We start from the raw sequence: 20,166 nt of genomic DNA, 5'->3' as shown, positions 1-20,166 counted from the left end.
CCTCTAAAGAGTTGTAGCTGAGCTAATTACTAAGGATTAGGAGCAGGCCTGATGTTAACAGGCCACACCTGTAGCCAATCAGAAGAGTGTTATAAATGAGTGGATTGGTTGGCCAAGGGAACTGGAATCAGTTGGTCACTGTGAGGATAAGGAAGAGTTGGTGCCTAGAGGAGATGACTGCAAGAAAACATCAAGGAGGTACGAAACTCTAGCAATATGGAACCCTTGCAATGTAACAACAATAGAACTCTTGAACTATAATGACAACAAATAGTTACCCTGACATGATTCAGGATTCTGGAGGAAAGGACTCGAATATATGACCCTGTGGACTAAATCAGAAGAGTGTTATAAAAGAGTGGATTGCTTTCCCCCCCAGTGGCTGAGGGGAAACTGGAGTCAGTTGGTTACTGTGATGGCAAGAAGAGTCAGTGCCTAGAGGAGATGTCTATAAGAAATCATCAAGGAGGTATGAACTCTAGCAATATGGAACCCTTGCAATGTAATGACAATAGAAGTCGTGCACTGTAATGACAACAAAAGCAGAAATTGGAGGGTTTTTTTCATTCCAAATGTACGAATGCTAAAACTTGTGTGAAGCTGACCTGAACTTTGGGTCTTAAAAATTTGTGTCACTGGGATGGAATTTTTTATACTCTCAAGAACTGTATTGTCAAAGTCTTAATGCTTGGAGAAACCTAATATACACAGGGGGGAAAAAAAACTCTGAATGACAGACTGGCATAGGTTGCAGGGTGTGTCTGTAGACCATTCATTTGGTCTAGTCCCTGCACAAAGCAGAGCCAACTTCATTGAGGTTGCTCCACTCCTTGGGTAGTCAAGTGTTGAGTATCTCCACGGATGAAGATTCAGTGACCTTTTAGTCAATCTGTTGTGTTTTTGATAACCCTTATCATAAAAAATTCATTTTCTAATTTCCTTAATTGAAATTCCACTTGCTGCAATTGTGGCCTTTACCTTGGGTTGTGTTCCTGCCTGCTTCAGAGAGGAGTTGGACTCCTCTGCTGCCTCTGCAGTGTATTAAGTAATTGCAGAGACCACTGAGTTCCCCACCAGTTCTTCTCCTTCCTGAGGCTCAACAGCTCCAACTCTTACAGCCCTCTTTTTGGCCCATAAGTACCGGCGTCTGTTTCAGGTTGGTCCCTGTCCTGGATGCTGTTGTGTTCATGTCGGTCTTCTGCTGGGAAGCTCAGTGCTGGACTCAGGACTCCAACTGTCTCACCAGGGCAGAGAAGAAGGATCATCTCCCTCAATTTGCTGATGATGCTCTTCCTAATGTATTCCATCAGGCTTTTGACCTTCTTTTCCAAGAAGGCCCATTTCTGGCTCATGGTGAAGTTTTCATCCACTGGGACCCCAGCTTCTTTTCTGCCAAGTTGCTTGTTGGCCCCCAGCATGTATTGGTGCTTGGAGTTATTCTTCCCTAGGTGCAGGACCTGCCATTTGCCTTTGCTGAATTTCACAATATTCCTGACAAAACATTCTTCTAACTTGCTGAGATCACTTTGAATGGCAGTGCTGCCCTTGAGTGCGTTCTGCCTCCCCAAATTTTGTCACCTACAAACCTGCTGAAACTTTGTCCTGTCATACCAGTTTTAATGAAGCTGTTGTACAGTGTTGGCATCTAGAAATTGGCTGCTAGTGGAACTTGGAGTAGCTGGTGAATACATCATGAGGCCAAGTGATCTAGCTGTGCTGTGCAGTCCAGTAATTGGAGGCGAAAGGCAATTTATCTGCTGTACGTGAGAAATCATAGTGGGTTTTTTCCTTTGCTCTTGATAGCAATTTTAACCCTTCCTCTTCTAGATCGCTTATCTATTATCTCATTTTTTTGGTTTTACATGAAAATTTCTGTCTTGGCCATGCTTCTCCCTTGCACCTCTCCCTGCACCCTGTTTGCAGCTTTGGAGGCAGGGTTTCCTGTTGGCGTGTGAAACAAAACACTTAGGCTCAGGCTTGTTCACACAGGAAGGAATCGCTAAAAATGATAACTGGGGCACTGGAGTGTGAGCAAGAGAGCAAAAATTTACAGATACACCTGTTTTAGAGGCAGTAGGAGGGCAGTCACAAAAAAGCAGTCAGTTGCTGGACTCACCTGCTACTTTCCTGAAAAAACTCATAAAAATAGTAGACTTCCACAGAGAAATTAACAAAGCAAAACAAATTTAAATTGTATTTTTCCCATTAGTTATATTTTGCATATCTGTTTAATATTTATAAAGAAATTTTGTGTAGAACTCTAGTTTTACACTCCAGGGTTTGAAGTTTCTTCTGTGCTGGCAGTAAGCTTGGTGGTCTCCCCTATGATGAATATGCCTATGTTTCCGTTTCTGAGGAGTGGAGAAAGTGCAGATGAAGTAGACTGAGTTCCAGCAAATGCGTTTGTTTTCCTTCTCTACTTCTCATCTGCTTTTGAGTAATTTTTTCCCCCCTTCTTGCTATTTTCTTTCCATTCCTGTTAGTCTGGCCTTGTCTTTCACAAGTGTGTATTGATGCTTGTTACTGCTCTTAACAGCATTGTTGTCTCATGTGGCTGTAACATATAAGAGAAGATAATTAAAAGTTACATAATTGGTCTGTACCAGTGAAAGCTTACAATAATGGATTTACTAATACCCTTTTCAATCAGTGCATCCCTATGCCACAGTACAGCAGTGAATCATTCTGATCATTACTTACCTAAATATCTGTATAGCCAAATCTATATTAACATTGTATGATCAAATTATAGTAATATTAAATAAATTAGCTTGTCAAGTCTTGTTATGCAATATGAAAAAAATCCTGGTATTATTTGTGGTGACTCTCGGGCTGTGGCTTATTAGATATAACCAAATCCCAAGAGACCAGAGGTATTTACAAGTGTCTGTAGATACAACTTCTGCATGTGGTTACCTTGAGAGTGTTGAAATTTTCTTGTGTCTTTTTACTGTACTAAAAAGATTTTTATTGTAGTTGTGAAAACAGCGTTGAGCACATTTACTACTGTTCATTGCTAAGATACAGAGTTGCGTGTAGATTTATGGTCACAAATTTTTGTTTGTCTTTTTGTACCTTGAGATGCATTGAAGTTAAAACACAAGCTGAAACATGGACCAAGTACTGACTCATATTTCACTAGGGATCACAACCAATTAGATAATCAGCTCCACAGACTTTGTAATGACCTAGATGTGCCAGTATTAGAGTGCAGTGGTATCTCGAAACTTCATCTAACTAAGGTTAGCAATAGCCTTGCCTCTCTGGGAAAATTTAGCCAGGGGAACATGGACTTGTGCATGAAGGAACTGCCTTTTGTTTTTGGGGGGGCGTGGATCACAAAGCTTGTATATGAAATCAATTTTAAACAAGCTGGGGGAATGATTGGGATTGTGTATGCATATTTTTTTTTCTTTTCAATTTAAAGGAGTACTCTGTTATCTCATGCTGAGGAATGAAAACGCATTGTTCTTACATTCCCTCTTGTTCAGGACTACTAAAACTCTAAAACTTTATCATAGAAGTTCATATTGCTTTCTGTCTTCAAATAATTTTGCAGACATAATCTATGATAGTTGATTTAGAAAACATCCTTAAAAGACATAACTAGTCATATTTTGTGGGTGGGTTTGATCCTAATTTTGTGTTGAAAAATGTTTACTTCATTGATGTCTTTAGGAGCAATTGAAGTAAATATCAGAGCTCTGGCGAGCTCCCAGCTCCATATCCTGAGTATTGTTCAATTTATGGTCCTAGTAGTATGCTAAAGCAGATGTTCTGTCTTTAGAATGAATCAGGATGAAATCTTGGTGCTGCAGGCAGTTTTTCTTCACAGGTCCAGTCATTCTTTTCCTGAAGTTTATCTATAATAGATATAATTAAGATGGAATCATATTTTGAGGTAATCACAGTGGTGCAAATTGCTAGGGAGAGACTAGATGATCTTTTGAGGTTTCCTCTATCCTAGTTTTTACAGTTTGTGTGAGTTTTCTATTGATGGCTCTTTAGGTGGCAACAGAGAGAATGAAACTGTGAAAGCAGCAGAGGGCCAGGTGATGAGGATACTGATCTGGCATACTGCTGGCAGGAGTGGAGGAAAAAGTCAGATACTGTTTTAGCTATGCAACCCCTTCCTGTTCAGTTCTTTCAGTTTGGGAACAGCTTGGAAAATGCCATGGTCTTGTGGGGCCTTGCCTCCAGAGTGGTGACAGCTTCAGCTCAAGCTAATGTGGACCAGCTGCTTGAAGTTTAATGTTCGCTTAATATGGTGTAAATGCCCCTCACTTCTGTGGAAGGGGTGTTTGTCTTGGTCTAGCCTGGGAGATGGAAGCGGGGGAGATGACTTGGGCAGGAAGCTGAGTCCTGGAGCAGTAGAACTCAACACAGCTGCATCTTTTCCTTGTTGCCCTCCTCAAGGGAAGGCATGTTACCACTATCTACTAAGTCTTCTGTCTTGAGAATTTATTCTCCTTCTCAGTCCAGAGACAGTGACAGTCTGGGCATGCTGAGTGCAAGGTATGGAAAAGCTCGTAAGACAGAGCAGGTGCTGTGATTGCCCTTTCTGGAATGCTGGTCGTCAGGAAGCTTCTGCATCCCTGAAACAGTGTAGAGATGTTTGTTTTGAGGGCATTTACAGGATAGTAGGAAGACATTTGTGAATGTCATCCCTGGATATTAATACAAATATGCATATTTAGATAATATGCTCCTCCTGAACTCATTCAATAGGGTGTTTCCTTGTGGGCTCTTTTCAAATGCAGATAAGAAAAACAGCAATACAGAAAATATGGCATTATTTCTTTCAGTACATGTTTGAAAGAGCTTACTTTTATTTGCTGACATACTGCAGGTTAAGATGTTTCCAGTTAAGCTTGTGGCTTTTTGGTGAATTTGCTTATTAGGAAGCCAGACCTCTCTGCTTTTCATTTTGAAATGGTGCTGGCTTGTTCTAATCCTTCTCCGCTTGTCAAAGCCCTTTAAACTGCTGGCCCCAGTCCATGAGATTTTTTTCCCATAAAAGAGGATGACTTAACCATATTTGATGCCCTTAAGATTAGGGGCTTGTCGAGATTTGTTGACTGCTTGACACTTGTATTTTAGCGTGCCTGCTGTGCACAGCAGGACATGGAAGCAGAGGGGAGGGTGGGTCACTGGACTGATCTCATGTTCTTGTCACTTGGTCAGTTGATAAAGGAAAGAGAGATGAGAGAAGTGGGTTTTCTCCATGTATCAGGTTGGAAAAGCAAAATAATCTGACTAATGCATGAATGGGATTAAGACTAAAAGTGATGGAGCTGGTGAAAATGTCCCTTAAATGTAAGAAGCCCTATTAACCCTCCCAGCTGTAAGCCTTTGGTTTGGTACCATGGCCTGATGGGCCAAGGAGGAATAGTAAATCTGTGTGTGCTGAATATGGCCCTGTTGGAAGCAGTTTGAATTTTAACCCTTATGTGCATTCCCTGTGTGGATTTGTATAAATATCTGCATGCATTTTTAAATTATTTTTTCCTTTTTTTTTTTTTTTAAGCTAAGCTGTGAAGGGTCTAGTAGGGCGTAGAGCAGACATTGTTTTCACCTCCATATTTTCTCCCATATCAACTTCAGGGCTATAACACTGATTTTTGTTCTGTTCTTTTTAAACTGTAAATGCACACTTAGGGGACTCTTATTTTCAGTGGTTTACTTTTTTATTATCTATAAAACTTGGTCTGTGTAACAAAAACATATAATTTTTATTTTTATTGACTTACATTACTTTTTCCCATATATATTGAAATTGGTTTGATTTCCTTTTCCTCCCCAAGAGGCTAATCTTTATTTTGTTTTTCTAATCTTTAATTCATTGTCTTATGAAAATCATCAAGATCATCAAGTTACAACCTGCTTCATATTATAAGTCTGAATTACAGTTAATTAAAAATAGATATTTGTAATGGGTATTTTAACAGAATCTTAATTGTGATAACGCTACAGGATGCAACTCGGTAGGGGTTATCATTAGGATGATGACACTTGCCACTTGTGGGAGCGTAAGTTGTTTGCAGTATTCCTTATGTTTATTACAAAGACTGTTTCAGCTACCTCTGCTTTTAATAAATCTGTTTTCAGAACGTCTTAGTATTCGAACATGCAGTGAAATCTGCTGTTTGCTTCTGGACCACTGTCAGTGTTTTGATTGTGTCTGGTGGTGTTAACATGCTCCTGTGGTGATGGTCTCATAATTGCTTTGTCTTTGGTAACAAAACCTCTCCAGTAGGAGAGCATTGTGTGAGACAAGTTGTGTTTCATGGTGTCTTGGAGTAAGTAGTATTGCCTTCTCTTCTGCTAGCAGTGAATTCAGGATATTGAAAACTTAGAAGGTGGAGAAGAGGGAATATTTGTACCTAGTGAATAATCAGGAGCACAACTTAGGATAAGGAGAAATAATTAGCTTTTGTATTGAAAAAGAAACCCAACCTTAATCTTTCATAGTAACGGATTAAACAGCAGGATGGAGTCAGGATTTCGCTTTGTAGTGGGAATAAAGCCACTTTCAGTGATACTGAGCGGGTTGTTGTTGGATTAGTGCCACTGGATGAGTGATCTGCCCAAGATTGGAACTCAGGGAAGAGAGTGAAGGGAGAGCTATGGTAAGAGTAGTGATGAGGGTAGGTGGGACAAGTCACAGAGGAGTGTTGGGCTCACAAATTCTACATCACCTTGTTTTAGACTATAATTTTAAACTCTTTTGAAGCCAGTGAATGTTAGGCAGTGGAACATGAGACTGCTCACTCCATGGGATGAGAACAGGGTGGTCTGGTAAGCAGGCTCACACGGCTCAAGTGTGGGCTGTGAAGGTGCCAGTTATGGCACTGATGGTGGGGTGTGCGCAGGGGCAGCTGCATCTGAGCTGCAGAAGCTGCCAACTCACCGACCAGGAGCCTATCCTGGAAGCAAGGGAAGGTGGAAAGGGATGTCCAGTGGTTCAGAGGGGAGCGTTTCCCTCCTGGGCAAGGACCCTGTGTCTCAAGGGTGGCTGAAGGGTTCTTGAACCTGAGAAAGATGGGAGCATCCTTAAGGCTTGAAATGAACAACTGTGGTGTTTCTGTGTTAGAGTAACATGGAAAGAAGAAACTGTGTCACCTAAGGGAGTACTTGGTGGAAAAGGCATGGCAAACTCCACCATACTGACGGTAGATGATGGGCAACTGTTTGAAATTGGTAAAACAGCAGAAGTTGTGTTGGCTATCTCTTACATAATCAAATTACAGAAATATTTTTCAATAGTTGATCTAATTTAGGAGTTTCCTCAGAATTGCAAAATACCAGATATATGTGTTTCTAGCAATAAGCTGAAGATGGGTCTAACCCCAATCCATCTTCAGCTAATGTGTCTCCTATTGCCAGTTGAACTGCTTTAAGGATTTGAAGTAATGTATCATGTCTGGTGTTACCTGCAAATCAAAAAAGTAATCAAAGGAAACTGGTAAAAAACCCAAAAGCTTTGATTGTCAAGGAGTTGTTGAATTTAATCCTTGGGGAAGTGGTGAGTCAATTTGTTCATGTAATCCATGGTGTTCTGAGTCACGATAGTTTGTGGGGGTTATGGATCATGTAGGTTAGGAAAGGACAGTTTTTTGGGTGTCTCAGATAGAAGGCATGTTTCATTCTAAACAGCATCTATATCATCACACTGTTTTTGTTACACCTGGAGTATTGAAGGGGAAGAAAAAATGTTTCTCCTCAGTGGTATTGCCTCTGGTTTTCATGTCTCTTGTGATTAATTATGTTTGTTAATTTATTTGTTGCATTCTCTTCCCTGAAAGATAATTAAATACAGTGAGTCCAGTTTCTACTATGGGAGTGAGAATATTGGGAGCATAAACTTGGAGGTGATTTGTTTCACTGACATAGAATATGGGATCAGCAGTCTGGCCAAGTTCATGAAAAACTTTGGTTTTACAATTGTATGCTTCCCCCTAAAATACAGGATTTTTTCATTGTGGTGTTTTTGTCTCTCATTTACTAAATCAGGCAACATGACTTTCTTACTGTTCTCATTTTCTAATTTTTGTAATAATTTTTATTGTGATGTCTGTACAACTGATGAGCTTTGGTATACAGGAAACTTAGCATGGCTGGTGTCACCAGTTCCTGCTTTACAGCAATATTTAATCAGATTAAGTTACTTTTCTGTTTTTCCTTCTTTCCTCTCTAAGCTCTTGTAAAAATGGGATTCTTTTCCAAGTCCTTGTGGCTCCATTGAAATGTTCTCTTCTCAAGTATTAAAATTTAGAGTGTTTGATCAGGAAAACAAAGGAACCTAAGACTGGTTTTAAAAAAACAAAGCTATTAAAACTTACAGAACCCTTCACTTTGCAGACAACATGTATTTAAAATGATTTTTGGTAAAAAGCAGTTGCTGGACTGGCTGCAGTGCCAGTGACTCAGGCCCTTACATTGCCCTTTTCTGTCCTTAGCAGCAGAGCCAGGAAGGACAGCTAGCACAGGTGTAGGTGTCTGTCCATCAGTAGGTGAGATGAACCTGCCACTTGCCAAGAACTTTATCTGCTAAAGTTGCTGTTGAGGTTAGGGTTTCTGGGCTGTGAATGTGAGCAATTGCCAAGCTATGATTAAGAGGGGGTTGTTTGCCTGTGCTGGTCTGCAGGATGAAATGTCACTGGCTTGCTGCATGCAGATGGTGAGTCCTGCAGGCTGCTGCAGTCATCTCGGTAGGAGACTGGAAAGTACAAATTACCTTTGGAAATTAGGCTACTTCTGGATTTTGGATTTAAGTATGTAGTCAGATTTGCAGATTAACGTCCCCCTGGAATACTGCATGAAATTATTTCCCAAACTTCCCCTTTTCCAAAGGAGAGAAGCAAATATATTTCTGTCTAAGCAAGGACAGGAAAATAATCAGAGCATCTGTGTGTCCTGTCAAAATTGAGGGCTGTTGGAACAAGGAGGAAAATGATGAGGCCTAAGGAGGCTGATGGAATATGACCAGGTGTATATTGGGTGGATCTCCAGACACATGTGCCATTTCCTAAGGTTAATGTGATGGTTTTTGCTGAGGTTTACCATGTATTGGGAAGCTTGAAAAGCTGGGGAGAGTCTACAGTGGAAGTTCTCTAGGAACAGTACAAAGACATAAATTTTATTCTCCTCATTCCTTCTGAAGGCATCAAGAGCATGAGTATGCTTCAGTGATTTCCTCTGGATTTCAAATTGCTACTAAAAGATTTGTAGCTGCTGAATCTGGTAGTGAAGCTATTTCAAGCTGGTCAGTGCCTGATGGGAATGTTGTACTGACAGATTTTGGGATTTCTCCCTTTTCGGAACCTTTTGCCTCCAATACGCTGAGAGATGCTTATTAGTAATAATGCCAGTCTGCACTTTCAAGGAACAGCAGGCTAGGACAGAAGACATTAAAAATTATTAATTGAAACACTTGTGGTCAATTGATCAATTTTAGAGAGTGTACTTTCCTATTAAAACAGACACTCATCACCCACATTTGTAGGATGCCAGCCAAATAGGCTCCTTAAATTGATTAATAGCATTACTGGTGTCATGTAGTGCCCCTCATTTAGAGCCTGATTATGTAACTACACAGGCACATAGATAGATAGATACAATGCTGTAGATACCATGCTGTTTTCTTGAAAAAAACCATTTTATTGATATATTTCTAATGGAAACCAAAAGAAGGGGCTCAAGTTGTCAAAAATCCGGTGTTGGAATTTGTTGTGCAAAGGCAGAAATAGGACCTGAGTATTATGACCTACTATGTAGAGCAGGATGCATCCAGCTTATAACTTTATTTCTTAGAAGCATAGCTGAGCCTGGAAGTTGGGTTTCTTCAGTGTGTATCACAAGTTGGAATAGCATGTGCTGGGTTTTCTTTGCTCTTTTTTCCCAGCTTTAGGGTAAATTGTGGAAGCCTGTCCTTAGATGCTGGGGCTGTGGTTAGAGAGGTCAAGACAGACCACCTCATACCTATTGCCACCTTTGCTTTGGAGGATCAAAATAGATTTGTTAAGGCAGTTTGGGTTTTTGCTAACTTATCTTGCATTTATTGACACAGTGAGGTAGAAGTTGAATATATGGGCACTTCTGAAGCGGTGACCATCTCCAGGCTGGGGCTTGGTGGGACGAGGTGTTGACTCTTGCTGCCTGTGCAGGCCTCCGCAATATCCACACTGATTTTACTACCAACTTCTGGTGATGTATAAACTTGAAGCTTGTTCACATTTTTTTCTATTGCTTGTGGGAACAATTTTGTTCCCTCATTTAAAGGAATTTTAATGGGCACAACTTCTCTGTTTTTGCTTATTCTTTAGGTGTCTTTGCTGTGAAAATTGGCTCAGAGCGCTTGACACTGTGGTGGAGAGCTGCACAGTATTTTGTCTGCAGCGGGATGGTTGTTACTGCCGTTTTCCAACTTCTTTTACAACATCTTGCACAGTGCAAACAGGGAGGACATGCCAGGGTTTATATAAGCTCCTACATAGTGTTACATTTTTTATTCCTGCTCTGATTTTTCAATTGTCTTGGTGTTCCCTCTGAAGTCAACTGTGAGGATACACTTTAGAAATTTTGAGTCATTTAAGGGTAGTATTTGCCCTCTGAGGCAGTATTAATCTGTTTCAGACTTTCTTGCAGGCTAAACCACCTCTAGCTCTGCTCACTACAGTTTGGCTTGACCAAAGAGCAGATTTTGACACAGGTGTGCTATGAAGTTGTCCTCATTCCTTTGAATTTGTAGCATGAGGCCTTGGGGGTTCATCCACCCTCCCTCTCATAAGGTAATCGGGATGTTGCCATCACATTGAGAAACATCAGAGACATGGTCCGCACAGAAATTGTATTACTAAGTAAACTGGTTCTTAAAATCTGGTCATTTCATTTATAAGCGCATACAAGTGTGAGGCTACTTTATTCCTCTTGTGGTCTCTGGGATTCAGAACGTAAAGAAAATCATTGTTTTGTTTTTGGAATGAGTTAGAATATAGAAGATTATATTGAAACTTTGAAAAGAGAGATTAAGTACTGCTGCCTGTACCTCAGGTAAAGCTGGCTTGATTCTGGACTGCGCATAAACCTAGTTTGAGTAAAAGCATTAAACCAGAAGTGGGCCAATGCGTGATAGTATCTGGTAATGCTAGTCTGTATTATGAGGGCAAAATAAGAGTAAGGAACATATAAAGTTAGGATCTTTCCTGTGCATCATCTATTGTGTCAACCTAGTCTTGATGGAACTCCGCTGCTGCAGAGGTTGATCTTTATCCCTTCCCCCATTGTGGAGATAGGGACAAATCACTAGCAGGTCTCTTCGCTGTTACCTTACTTGTGGCACAAGCAGTTTTCCTGTGGTTTACCTTTCTTTTGATTTAAAGTTTGACTTCATTTTTAGTACGCCTAATCACATTTGTTTCATCTGAAGTCCAAACAAATGTACAAACAGAACATATGTAATCCCAATCTGAATTAGGAATAACCACTTTTAAATGTTTAAATATTTTTTTAAACATCTCTTTCAGATGCTCATAAGCCCTTATGAGTATGAATCTTGAATAATCCTTATATGGAGAGTAACATACACTGTTTGCTGAAGAAAGGGGAAAAAGAAAGTCTGAACGGGAAAAGATGACTTGTTTTTTGTTAATTGCAGTTCTTTGTCAATTCAGAAATGGAGTTAGGCTTTTCATCCAAGCTTTAAAATATGTGCTGTTTTGAATGATGTATTAGAAAATATTCTTTCTGCACATTCCTTCAGAAAATTACTTTTTAAAAAACATCATAAATTTGTGAGCAAATATGTGCATATTTTTATATACAAGTGTGTGTGTATGTATATATTAAAAAATAAAATTTTTGTAACAAGAAAAGACTCATCAAGTCCTTTGACATAGTCCACAGGCTACTATAAAGTTTTCACTCTGGGAGTTTGAACTATGTGTGAGGATAAGGTGGTGAACTGACAGGCCTTGTCCCGCACAGTAACATGAGTACTTCCATGTGTCAGAGAAGCTGCCCAAAGTGATGGGTGATTGTGTTTATCACTATTTGTTTCATTTGGATCTAATGAAAAACAATGTCATTCTGTTTAAGCTAGAATTGTGAAGGGAGTATCAAGGTTTCAGAGCTATCCTTTCAAACAACTGGGTGTCGAAGTTCACTACTTTTAGAATAAGAAGTCAAGGAGTAATATTTGACTGTGTTTTTCTCTGCTCCCTGCAATTTATTGCACTCTTCTAGATTGACCACTGATTATTACCTAAATCCAGTCATTTGAGGACTCCACTCAAACTTCTCCCGAGTTTAACTTCGTCCCATTTTACATTTAAGATATTAGCAGTGTGCACATACACCTTCTAATTTCATTTGGCTACACTGATGCAGTAGCAAGGCTTTTTAAGTATTACTGAAAGACATCCTCTTTTTCTGAAACTTTAATGGTTGTCAAACCAGACATTTAAGTTCTAAGGAGAACAAATTGTTTTTGGAATTCATCTTGAAGACTCAGAAGGTCTGGGATTGACCCTTGGAGCTGTTCAGTTCAGAATAATTCATTAATGTCAAATAAAAGACCCTGTAAAGAATAATGTTTATTCCTCTAAGCCTCTACTGAAGGACTGTGTAAGCACTTGTTGAATGGTTAGTGTAAACCTTTTAAAGTGAGGAGCAGGAGGAACACGGCATGAAGGTTGTGTGTTCAGTTGATTTATTGTTAATCCACATTTGGCCAGCTGCATACTTTTTTTTAATGGAAACCTGTTGTCAGAGTATAGTGGTTTGGGGAAGAATACCCCAAGCATCAGGAAAGCAACACTGCTTTATGGTTAGGTAGCCAAGGATGTATTTACTTGCACTGCCATGATTGCAATGGTATTGAGACCATTCTGGTTTGGCATGGATGTGTTGGCGGCATTGCTCCTTATAGGGTCAGCAAAAACTGGGGTAGAAATTTAAGAGGAGCTGTATCATCCCCATCCCAGACTGCAGTCTTCTCAGGTGCCCTAGGGACCAAGCAGGTGGCAGGGTTGCTGCTTCTTACTTTGAATCCTGATGTGCTTTAGTACAGGTGTGTATCTCTTCTCTATGCTAGATGTCGTTCTTCGTGGGAGTCTGGATAAATATTTCAGTCTTTATGAGTTCAGGAGAGCTAGGTATCACCTAGCAACAAGCATCCCACTCTCTACCTCCTGCTTCTCTTTACTTTTATTAAAGTATCTGAAAACCGGAACTTGAAACATTAAGGTAATTTTCAGAAATATTTTGAGCAACTTTAGATATTTTTGTTATGACGTTACAGCAGAGCAACAAAGATGTTGGTGTGGGGGCTGGCATATTAAAGTCCTTGTTTTAACAGCAGCTGCAATCAAAACTTAGCAAAAACTTCAGCTGGAGACAGAATAACCCTTATGATTACAATTGTTAGGATGCATAGCAAGTGATCCTTTGGTCTTGTGAGGTCTGCAGTTACACTCAGCTTAAACTGAATGACTTTTAGGCTGTACTGCATGGTTTTCCTTGCAGCTTGGTGGGACTGTGGCTTACACTGGAATTCCAAATTTTTTTTTTTTTTTTTTGCAGACAGCTTTGTGGCAAAGTGTATTGGCTAGTTTCAGTTACGGTGGTACAGCACTCAGTTGACAAGTATCCTGGGGACCAGACACAGGTCAGGAAAGGGAGACACTTGAAATGCAGTTGAGGAAGACTTTGGGATTTGCTCAGTACAGTGCTGGACTGTATGCCAGCGTCTCCTATCCCATATCAGTTTTAAGCATTGAGAACTGTTGTGGATCTGTAGCTTATGATTAATGTATATTTTATCTGTAGCTTGTGCAAAATGTCACTTCATGGAGATCATGGATGTTCCTGCAAGAGTCAGAAACATAGGGAGAAAGTACAAGTGTGTGACTACTGTTACTACAAGGGTAGCTATCCTTAACACTAGGTTGAGGATAACCTCTGTTCATTTCTGAGTAGTGCTAAAACTGAGTTTTCAGTGATCCTGCCTTACCTGATGGCCAGGGTGGTCTTGATGAGTTTGAGAGAAGTCATGCTGGTTTTGGGGCAGTTTAGTGTGACTCAGGGCCTTTGAAAGGAGTTGCAGAAGTCAAAATACAGATCTAAGGGCTTTCAAGAAGAAAAATGCATACTTTTGAAAAATAAAATAGATGATGTAAGAAGGTGACTAGCCCCCTTATGTCCATATAAGGAGTTTGTTTTATAGAGGGAAAAGTTAGTAAATCTTGATTCAGCAAATGACTTAACTTTGCAAATGAGTTGCTATTTTCCAAATGTTTGTTCTCATACCTATCTGAATTAAAAGAGTAAAAATAGCACAAGGAGTAATTTGTTAATGTATTAATGTGAGTTTCCGTTAAAATTATCAGTATGTACAAGATAGGTACAAGTGATACCAGTGTGGACTTGTGAACTAATGAACTAATGTAGGTTTATATGTTCAAAAGTGTTTTATTTGTAGAGGTATGGCTACCTCTGCACCTGTAGAGACTTCTGTTTTTCCTGAAATATGCTCACCATTATTGTCCTGAAACTCTTCTCATGCTCCTTAATGTGGTCCAGGAGTCTTGCTGAGGTCCACCAGGGGGTGGCTCTGCTGATCGGGGTGCCACTACCCAGGGCATTTAATTTGATCAAGACAGGTTTTCAAAATGGACTAGGTGCAACCAACCAAATTTATTTGGCTTCTTCTTGCTGTAGAAAAAGGAATCTAATGTTTGGTGGCATTCATAAATTCCCGAGGTCCTAAAACACTGTTTTAAGGTGAAAGTTAGGCTTGGGTAGAAGAGGACATAGTTCTGTGTTTGCTACTTACATTTTATTCTTTTGGTTGAGAATGGTTTGTGCTTTGCTCTATGATTACTTAAAGAACCTTTTTAACTTAAAGGTTTCAAGTCGGAAATATTGTGCAGCTGTCTCATTGGGTAGATTTTTTTCCTGATTGATGCAAATGGAAGATGTTTCTACTTGGACTTCAATGTCTGATTTCATATTCCTGATAGTAGAAAGTAACATTTCACTGCAAGGGACTGGAAACCAAAGTCCAAAGCGGGTTTCATGGTGGGGACATGTGGCAGAATGGATGGGCCCTTTTTTCATAGGCATTTCAAAGTCCTTTCATATGAAGTCAAAGCTTTTCAGCACTTTTGAAAATCACGGCAAACATTTGTGAAGTTACTAGTTAAATGCCATTTTCAGAGGCAAAAAGTTTGCTCTTAATCTTCTCAAAAGCGGCCTACAAGAGAAGCCCTTCCATAAAGAAGAATACCCAGTGGTGCAAGGATGTGGGCAATTTAGTGCTTGTTAATTGTGCAGACCTGAAGAGCATTAATAAGCAAACCCAGTTACTTGTCATTGCTGAAGAAGTAGCTTTTCCATGAGGAGGACCCTTGGACATGATTTAATAACGCAGAACCACAGCTGCAGCTCTGGCTGGTTGGGTAGTGGTTTGTTAGTTCTGAAACACAGACCCTGTTTGCTGTGTCACCATAGCCACCGTAACATAATAGGACTCCAGCGTTGGTGTGTAACTTGAAGCTAAGTTGTGCCGTAGGAACATGTGCGCATGAAGAGAGGAGTAATGATGAGAAAACCTGGAGAACTGGAAACAATTACAGGTCAAACTCTGTCTTTTCTCATGGAGACTCCATGAAGCTGCTGGATACATTGCATTGAATTTAAAAAAAGGAAATGGCTAAGTAATTTCCTGTACAGGTGCGGCGAGGGTGTATCTGGCCTATGATGGTCAGCGTCCGGCTAGCAGTGGGCAGGCCGACACCCTGCTGCAATCCAGTGCGAGCCCCCCTTGGCGTCTGAGGGCCTCGGGCTGGGCTCGCAATACGGACCAGACTCACCGCCTGTGCAGCTGTGCAATAAGGAGCTGGACTCTCAGTGGGGTAAACTTCGGTTTAATGAAGACACCAGGATGGCATCCAAGGAGTAGGCGCAGGGAAGGATCCGAAGGGAGAACCCCAGGGAGAGACCAAGAAATGGGGGGTGAAACGAGGTTATAAAGGAAGTGGGCGTATCAAGGAGGGGTATACATTGAACCAATCAGGAAGGGTGGAGGGATGAACTTAACATAATTGACATAAAGGGGAAACCAATAAATACAAAGCAGAGGAGGGGCCCCGGGACCACAGCCAACCACAACCCCCAGAGAGGAGAAGATTCTGGAAAGTTAGGAGGAGTGGGGAGTGATTGACTGGGCCCAGGGAGGAGGAAAAGTTTACTTATAAGGAAGAATAAGGGAGGAGAAATTACATAACTTAACTGACTGACAAAACCAGGGGCAGGGGTAACCAAAGCCACAAAACTGTCACAGGAGCTGTGGCGGGAAAACTGGAGAGGGCAGAACCATTTTACATTGAACAGGGGGAAACAGTACATAAAATGGGGGAGTAATACACAAAACTTAACAACACACCACAACATACAGGTTAGGTGACCACATCGTGTAGGTCCAAGATATGGAAAATGTGGTCCAGTTGTCCCGTTTTTGGACAAGAGCTCAAAGGAAAGAGCAACTATAAACTCAAAGGTGGTTCTTCAAGTGTGCAGTTTTAAAAGAAAAAAAAAGGAATCTGCCACATGAAATTTTGAAGTAATCCAAATAGTGCCAAGGGAGATTAAATAAGAAAAGGGAAGGAGAGTCTACAAGATGCACAAGAGAAGATGGTCTACAACAGTTAGCATGCTTAAAGTCTATGGTATTCACTTAGGTCAGTGTTTGTGGTAACTTTGCAGCTTTTTGTAATTCATGCAAATATTTGAAACTTACTTTCTTCTACTAAACTTAATATTTTCTTAGAGATAAAATACAATGGCACGATGTTTAGTCAGTGTGATAATACCACACTGTATGGATGGACTATTTTTATTTTCTTAAGGGAGCTTCTTGTCTTCTTCTCTCTGTAAAAGTTTGTGTAGTATTTGGAAACCTGTCATGTTGTCGTATATACAGCAGTAATGAAATACTGGAATGTGGTTTAAAATCAGGCAGGTGATGCTCTACTAGTATTTGAAGGATGACCTTATTTTGAATGACAGAAAAATAACAGCAGATTGTTTATAGTAAATCTGACAGCAGATTTAGATTCTTGACTTCGCACCATTTCCATTATTAAGAGAGACATATGTAAGTAGCATTTGCTTCCAGATACATGCACATATTCTGTCAAGGGGTTTAAGACATCCTGTCTATTATTTAAATTTTAGACGTCTGAAGATTTTTTTTCTCCCCTAAGGCTTTTTTAAAAAGTTGGACTGCTGGGTTTGTTCATTTTCTTAAACCTGAAGGAGCCTCACAAAACATATTTGAATCTTTATATACTTTTTTTCTTTTATAGATTAACATAGAATCATAGGATGTCTTGAGTTGGAAGGGACTTAATGTTCATCTAGTTCCAACCTCCCTGCCGTGGGCAGGGATGCCACCCCTTAGATCAGGTTACTCAAAACCTCATCCAACCTGACCTTGAACACTGTTAGGGAGGGGGCATCCACAACTTCTCTGGGCAACCTCTGCCAATGCCTCGCCATCCTTGCAGTAAAGAATTTATTTCTAACATCTAATCTACATCTCTCCTCATTTCCTTTGAAACATTGTCTTATGCTATGTGCCCATGTAAAAAGTCCTTCTCCAGCTCTCTTGTAGTCCCTTTAGGTACTGGAAGGTGTTGTAAGGTCTCCCCAGAGCCTTCTCTTCTCCAGGCTGAGCAGCCCCAACTCTTTCAGCTCCTCTTCACAGGAGGGATGCTGCAGCTCTCTGTCCTTTGTGGCCCTCATAACTAAACTGATCATGTATCTAAAGGAATCCCTGAAAGAAATACATTTTCAGATTTTGTGGTGGTTTTGGACAGTTTTTTAATGTGTCACTGTTGGGACTGTGCATAGTATTTCTGGGCAATACAGTTTGAAATATTGCTAAAGAACGCTCATCCTCTGTAGCTGCTGGAAAGTTTACCTGTACAAATGCAGGGTACTGGTACATAGTGGTACACAGAAGACTTACTAAAGCAGTTGGGATTTGGTGAGCTGAAATAGCAGCTCAGAAGTTAAAAACACAGACCTTTGACTAAAATCATTAGTTAACAGGAAACATAAGGATTTCTCCAATATACTTTTTTTTGTTGTATTTTTCCATTTTTGTTTTAAGTGCTTATAAAATTACTGTTCTGAGCTGTGTTTTACTATGGAATAGATGTCTGTGGTTAGATTTTTTTTGTATTTACATACACAACATACTTGAGAAATTGCTGAACTTCTCAGAAAATACATGGATTACATGATTTAATATTTTCTTTTTCAGGATTGAAGTGGATCTAGGGACAAATGGATGACTGAATATTCATATGAAGAGGAAAGCCATAAAAGTTGGTTGACATTTTTACAGCCATATGCATTATATGTATTAATGCCAGTATCAAAAATTTACACTGTGTTATAAAACAGAATAGCTTAAATAACTGGCCTGAGCTTTGCATGCTGTATTGTCTTTGAGGCAGGGGAATACTGTAGCTGAACAGCCGTGGCTTAATGCAGTATTTGCTGACAATACCTGAATGTACAGCAGAAAATTCAGTAGTATGTTAAGAAAATAGGCAATTCCTTTGAAGCCAGGTGTTTGAGTGGGCTCACACATAGTGGTGTTCATCATTCTTCTGTGCACAGATGAAGGGAGAATTAGAAGGATGTTGTCTTCCATTATAGCTACTGACTGTGATGCTTAATATTGTGGAGTGGCACTCAGATGCCTCATTGACAGGTGCTGTTTAAGAAGTCAAACAGGACATGATCTTTTTGAAAGTTATCTTGGTGCATTGTTTTCTTGTGATACAGAGAAGGTTGTTTTGCACTGTGAGTTTTCTGTGATGATTAAAAAGGAAGAAGCTGTTGGTGGACCTCAGTGACTGGCTACTGTTTTAATACAGCAAGCCTTGATCTCTGCCAATCTGAGTTATTGGTGACTATGAGGGATAATCTTTTTCTGGGATGCTATGATAACCAATTCCCACCAAGGCTGTTTAAACACAGATGATGCTGCCTGTGGATTTACACCAGAGCAAATTAATTGTATTGACAACTGCAAGGTGTGGTACAGTTGGGATGCAGGGCACAGTCCAGGGAGATGCTGTGCAGCAGCTTGGCTAAATAAACCATTCTGAAAACTCCAGTAGTCAAGGAGGGGTGTTATTGTGGGAAGCCTGTTTCCTTGAGAGCTTTTGTCAACCCCTGAATCCCAGTCAGGGGTGGAAACTATCAAAAAACCAGCAAAAAACCCAGGTTTTGTTTTTCAAAAGCACAGTGTTAGTTCAGTACAAGAAATGTAAGTCTATAGTACTATTAACTTAGTAAAGTAGTTCAAGAAGACAGAGTCTTATTTTTTCTTAGTGATAATTTGGTTTTATCAAGCTTTTAGTGGTTCAGAAGTTTTACAGTTTATGAACTACTGACCTGGATACAGAAGAGTGTAATTTCTTCTTGTGTAAACTTCTTGAGTGTTTGCAACAGAAAGTGGACGTGCTTCCAGCTACCTCCAAATGCACAAGCAGCATGAGATTTGAGGGAATCATCTGTGTCTTTGAATTTTGTTTCCTGAAATAACAGCTGGCAAGACAATCTTCAGAAGCATCCATAGAACATCTCCTTTGTATGCTGCTGGTCCCAGAAAACACCTCCAGCCTCGCAGAGCCAAATTTAAACCCTGATAGGGACAAAGTGGTATTAGTAGCTGTGCAGAAATGTACACAATTTTTTCCATGGGGTCAGGGGCCCATATGCCCACACGAGGCAGCAGTTGTTGCCTGCTAAAAGCAGAGCACAGAATGTTGAGGAATTTCCCTTTGGTTTGATTGCTGACAGGTCAGCGGCTGCTGCCCATACCGATGTCTGATAGCTTGGGATGGGCCAGTGTTGTCGCAGAGCAAACGCTTCCCTGCTCAGATCTCTTGGCTATGAATAGCAGAGTGAAAAACTGATACTTTCCAAACCTTACTTGCATTGTTCCAAAGTGCAGTGATAAAATCCTGTATTTACAAGCTTGGGGAGGCACTTCACTGACAGAAAGTGTGAGAGGGTAAAAAACCAAACTAATTATCTGTAAGCCATCTTTGGATATAATTTTTTTACAGTGGACTACTCTTGCTG

The 20,166-nt window shown here is 40.2% G+C and overlaps 1 protein-coding gene across 3 annotated transcripts in view; it reads left to right on the top strand.

The window, feature by feature from the left end:
- The window catches only part of KLF12 (KLF transcription factor 12), a 240,810-nt gene that overhangs the window by 53,146 nt on the left and 167,498 nt on the right, over nt 1–20,166 (top strand). For all 3 annotated transcript variants that reach the window (XM_054271667.1, XM_054271665.1, XM_054271666.1), the window contains exon 2: nt 18,329–18,392. In XM_054271667.1, the coding sequence (XP_054127642.1) occupies nt 18,372–18,392 (21 nt within the window). In that variant the 5' untranslated portion in view covers nt 18,329–18,371. The remainder of the gene's footprint in view (nt 1–18,328; nt 18,393–20,166) is intronic.

The sequence above is a fragment of the Melozone crissalis genome, unplaced genomic scaffold (assembly GCF_028551555.1).
Source record: "Melozone crissalis strain CALT ecotype California unplaced genomic scaffold, PUWL_Pcris_2 ptg000013l_1, whole genome shotgun sequence".
Taxonomy (NCBI): Eukaryota; Metazoa; Chordata; class Aves; order Passeriformes; family Passerellidae; genus Melozone; species Melozone crissalis.
Note: the sequence above shows the minus strand (reverse complement) of the source record. Positions and strands in the feature narration are given on the sequence as shown.